The sequence below is a fragment of the Culex quinquefasciatus genome, chromosome 3 (genome assembly GCF_015732765.1).
Source record: "Culex quinquefasciatus strain JHB chromosome 3, VPISU_Cqui_1.0_pri_paternal, whole genome shotgun sequence".
In the NCBI taxonomy this organism is placed as follows: Eukaryota; Metazoa; Arthropoda; class Insecta; order Diptera; family Culicidae; genus Culex; species Culex quinquefasciatus.
Window position 1 is genome coordinate 126,052,502 of NC_051863.1, and position 4,986 is coordinate 126,057,487.

General features: G+C 43.1%; 1 protein-coding gene across 1 annotated transcript; it reads left to right on the forward strand.

Moving 5' to 3' along the window:
- Window positions 1-1,704: 1,704 nt before the first annotated feature.
- LOC6052188 (DNA methyltransferase 1-associated protein 1) lies at window positions 1,705-3,302 on the forward strand. Its single transcript, XM_001868455.2, has 2 exons — window positions 1,705-1,950; window positions 2,007-3,302. Exons 1-2 carry the CDS (start codon window positions 1,853-1,855, stop codon window positions 3,238-3,240), a joined length of 1,332 nt encoding a protein of 443 aa, XP_001868490.1. The 5' UTR covers window positions 1,705-1,852; the 3' UTR covers window positions 3,241-3,302.
- The last annotated feature ends 1,684 nt before the right edge of the window (window positions 3,303-4,986 follow it).

A 4,986-nucleotide genomic window follows, 5' to 3' on the forward strand; every position in this document is an offset into this window, starting at 1 on the left:
TTTTGATACTACCATGCAATTATGGAACAAAATCGTTGTATTGGTAAAAGTATTTTACTTTTAATTGGAAAAGAAACCTTTTATGGCAAGAATACACAACATTAAGCACTACAGGGATACTTCCAGAAAAATGTGCTTGGTTTTTAATATTTATTTAAAAAAAAAATAAACAGTATGTTAGAAAAACACTTTTTTATATTTAACGCTTCTCCACTAGCTTCTGCTTCATACGGTACGCCACCGGTCACTTCCGAATACCACAGGCTGGACGGTTCCGGATGGAGGCTTCGACGCGCGACAGCAGTGTAACACGATGGTCACGTTTCCGGCCTCAATCAGGACAGTCTTGGAGGAGTTGGCCATTGATTCGGGGAGTTCCCGATCCTGGAAGCGCATCCGGAACATGGAGTTGATGAGGCCTTCGGAACGGAGTTCGATTTTGAGCACGTAATCCTACTTCGAGAATGACACAGATTTTTTTTGGCTCACTGTCCAGATCGCGACGTGAGTGTTTGTGGGCGGGAATTTGCTAAAAGAGATGGAAAGTAAGTGAAGTTGGCTAGCCACTGCACACATTCTCAATACTCACCGGTGCTGTAAACCGCCGGCACCGAGTGCATCATCTGCGCTGACCACTTCCGATTATGTAGCTTTTCGTCGTCCTCCTCTTCGTCGGAGGCCCATCGTCTTTCGCGTACTTGTCCAAAAACCGGAAGTTAATCTTTTTCAACACAATCTCGTTGTTAACGCAACGCTTCGGCAGCGCCATCTCCTCGATGTTCTCGCCCCAGTCCTCACGCGAATTGACCTTCAACTACCAATCCCTGGCCACCACCACCCAATACAACCGGTGCGAATCCACATTCCTACCTCTCATCCTACAAAAACAAACAAAATCAATCAAAAACCCCACAAAACACCCAAGCTTCCTTCTTACGCATTCCGGCCGTGGAACAGCTGCAGTTCCTGCAGGAAGCTGACCATGTCCTTTTCAAGCACTCGACCTCGTCCCGCTCCTGCACCACCCTCCTTCGAAGGCGTTCCGCTGCTGTTGTTTGGCTCATGAAGGTTTCCGCGTCCGAGTCCTGGCTGCTGCCGCGGTCGGCTTTGCTTTGCGTCCTAGACTCACCAGCACCACCGGACCCACCAAAGTGTTTGTTTACATTTGCGACTTAGGCGTACACGGTTACACGAGAACGTCAAAATGAAAGAAATTTTACAGTCGAATTAAAAGTAAAAACTTTTAAATCAGTGAGCAATGAGATTTTCAAAAACTGTAGAAGTAAAAGTTTTCATTTTTAAAACAAGAAAAAAACTTTAAATGTAGCAAATTTTAACAACTTTTTAATTCAAAAGTAAGTTACTCTTGGCATTACCGTAATATTTTTTTGTGTGTAGAGCTTTAGGACCCTATTTTCAATTAAATCATAAAGTCTGGACGAAGAATGTTTAGAATGTCAATTTTCACAATGGATTTAGCCCATTTCTAGACTTTTTTAAGTCCCTATAAACAAATAAAAAAAAACAGCTTATAGGACCTTTTTTTTAAAAAAAAAATCTAGATTTACAACGTTTTACACGGAGACACGGAGTAAAAATGATGATGAATTTCAATCATCATTTTTACTCCGTGTCTCTTTCGATTTCGTTTTCATCCGGTTGTTTCATTTCATCTCCGTTCCTTCCCTAGTCCGAACTCGAGCTGTCAAAACAAATTTAATGTTGTTGATGCTTTCCGCTTAGTTTCGCTGTTTACGTTCATAAATTTTGTAGTTTTTCAGTATAAAATCAGAGAATTTGCGTGAAAAATCCACAAGGTAGTCTTTGAGGGCGACAGTGAAAGCCTCCCACGATGGCCGACGTACGGGACATTCTCGATCTGGAGCGGCCTCCGACGCCGGAGCTGACGAAGGAATCGCTGCTCGCCCGCAACAAGAAGATCTATGAAAAGTGAGTTAGATTTGATTAGATTTGTAGTTTTAGTAAAAACATGGGTTATTTTGCAGGAAACTGGCCGTGAAGCGCCCGGAGGGCATGCACCGAGAGGTTTTTGCCCTGCTGTACAATGATAACAAAGATGCGCCGCCGCTGCTGCCGACCGACACCGGAACCGGCTACAAGTCGAACAAGGCCCGGCTGGGGATGAAGAAGGTTCGACGATGGGAATGGGCACCGTTTACGAATCCGGCCCGCACAGACGGGGCCGTTTTTCACCACTGGAAGCGTGCGTCGGACGAGCCGAAGGAGTATCCTTTTGCCAAGTTTAACAAGCAGCTGGACATTCCGAGTTACACGATGACCGATTATAACACGCACTTGAAGACGAACTTGACCAAGTGGACGAAGCCACAGACGGATCATCTGTTTGACTTGGCGAAGCGGTTCGACGTGCGGTTTATTATTATGGCCGATCGCTGGGATAGGGCGAATTACGGGAGCAAGACGGTGGAGGACTTGAAGGAACGTTACTACGAGGTGATTGGAATTCTGAACAAGGTGCGCGGAACGCCGGAAAAGAAGATTTTCACGTTTGACGGCGAGCACGAACGGCGTCGGAAGGAACAGTTGAAGAAACTGTTCGATCGAACTCCGAAACAAATTGAGGAAGAGCAGATGCTGCTGAATGAGCTGAAGAAGATTGAGGCACGCAAGAAGGAACGCGAGCGTAAAACGCAGGACCTTCAGAAGCTAATCTCCCAAGCGGACCAGCAACAGGCCGAGCAGCAGCAGCACCAGCAGTCCGGATCGCACAAAAAGTCCGACAAAAAACTGAAGAAAAAGATCCAACAACAGCCGCGTCCCTCCAAGGTGGACTCCGTCGTCAGCGCTGTGGAATCGGCCGGCATCAAGTTCACCGATCTGCGAGGAACCGGTGTTTCTCTGCGCTCGCAAAAGATGAAACTCCCCGCAAACGTTGGCCAGAAGAAGGCGAAAGCCCTCGAGCAGGCGCTGCAGGAGTTCAAGGTCGACCCGAATCCTCCCCCGATCGAGGAAATCTGCGTCGCCTTCAACGAACTGCGCTCCGACATGGTACTGCTGTGTGAGTTGCGAACCGCGCTGGCCACGTGCAACTTTGAGCTCGAAAGTTTGAAGCACCAGTACGAGGCGCTCTGTCCGGGCAAGACGCTCAACATTCCGGCCGCGTTGGTGGTGGTTCCGCAGACGACGGAAGAGCTGCAGGCGGGAGCGTCGGGGGGAATGGCGGATGGAGGGGACCTCGGAGTGGCGGGGCTGATTTAGGAAGTATGAATGTAATTGACTTTGATGGTAACTTCTTAATAATAAATAGTATTGATGTGAAATTGGTTTTGTCATTCCAAATGAAAATGAAAGAAATTTAGCCCTGAAATTTTTTTCATCTTGCAATAATTGTCGTAGTCCAATGCACGAAGTCCAAATCACTCCAAATTATTTTAGCCTGATAGAAAGAATTTGATTTTATTGTTTTCAATTGTTAAACTTTAAAAAAAAACTGATTTAAAATGACAATCGCACATACGACACAAATGCATTCCATTGCACAAAAATCGCACTGCGCAGCTTTTATTCGCTGAAACACCTGAAAGCGGTGGCTCAGGTGGCTTGGCGGGGCAGGGAGGGCGAATGTGTGTGAGTGGGTGGGCCACGAGACAAATGTGTACGTGCTCAATACAAAAACATAACGAAAGAGAAAAAGAGAGAGAGAGAGAGAAAACTCCAGAGAATCGTCACCGGAGTTGCTCTGAAGTTGAGCTGCGCGTGGAAAATTAAGGGTAATTTGGTTAATGGTCGCACGTATGGCTAGTAAAAATTTGTGATGACCTATACCCTCGCATAAATGGCATGTTTAAGTTTTTTTTATCCATTGTCGTGCACAAAAAGCCACAGCAGGTTTTATCTGTTAATATTTAATGATTTGTAAATATTTTGAAACTGTTTTATTTTGAAAAAGAAACAAGTTTTCAAAATTTCCGATTTTTTTTTATTTATTCAGCTTAAAACAAAACAAATTTAAAATGTCAAACGCACATAGGACACAAATGCTGTGTGAATGCTTTTTCAATGTTAAATTTTCACAAAATACCGTATTTTTTCTAAAACACACACATTTTTATAATTTGCCATATGAGTATCAAGCGAAGCGAAATTTTGTATGCTTTTTTACTTTGGAGCCTTTTTGTAAAATACTAAATTGTTACAAAATACCGTATTTTTCGAAAATAATTAATTTTTCATTATTACTAAATACTAAATTTTCATGCAGGCCAAAGATTGATACTTAAAAGCATGCAATGGCACTGATCTTGTTGCGTGCTCTTTGGTTGACGTCCAGGTAAGGAACATCCTGGAAGGAGCGCAACTAACTACATCCGTAGTTCTGTTAGATCATCCGAATTATCTTGATCAGAACAGTATAGCTCTGGTTCCTTGCAAGTGTCCTATTTTCTTACCTCCACGTTGGCTTGGTTTTCATGATGACCTAGCTGGTGGCCTGTGGAAACGGATCGTAAACCTTTGACCACCGCGGGTCAGAGTCGAGACGGCTAAAAGAAAGGGGCGCGACAATGTGGGAAAGGGAAGTAATTTGTGATTGTAGACGGTATTGTTTTCGCAGTATGTTGAGTCAACTACTGTGGATGTACCTGAAACCTCGCACAACGTGGTTTCTCTTCTCTTAATTCTCAGCTACCACCTATCTCCTATTTTTATTTTGCTCTACTGATTCTCACTTCTTCACTGATTCTTCTATTTAATATCCATTATTAGATTTTGATTTTACTAACTTTTGATTCTCTTATCTCTCAAAGCTCTTCCACTCTTTTTTACCAATTGATACTGCTGTAACAAACTTAGTTTTTTTCCTTAAAAATATACTTTCCTAATGTACTAGTAATTCAAGTCAATTTATCATTTGCCTAATCTTTTTTTATTTTATTGCGAATTGATTTATTTGAATAATTCTTTATCTGTCCTATAAATAATCATTACTATAATCTAAGCTTGTTT

What these genes read in the sequence shown, in the direction of transcription:
- LOC6052188 (XM_001868455.2), top strand. Translation starts at nt 1,853, where the DNA reads ATGGCCGACGTACGGGACATTCTCGATCTGGAGCGGCCTCCGACGCCG. An exon ending in AACAAGAAGATCTATGAAAA is followed by an intron (nt 1,951 to 2,006) that starts GTGAGTTAGATT and finishes GTTATTTTGCAG; the next exon opens with GAAACTGGCCGTGAAGCGCC.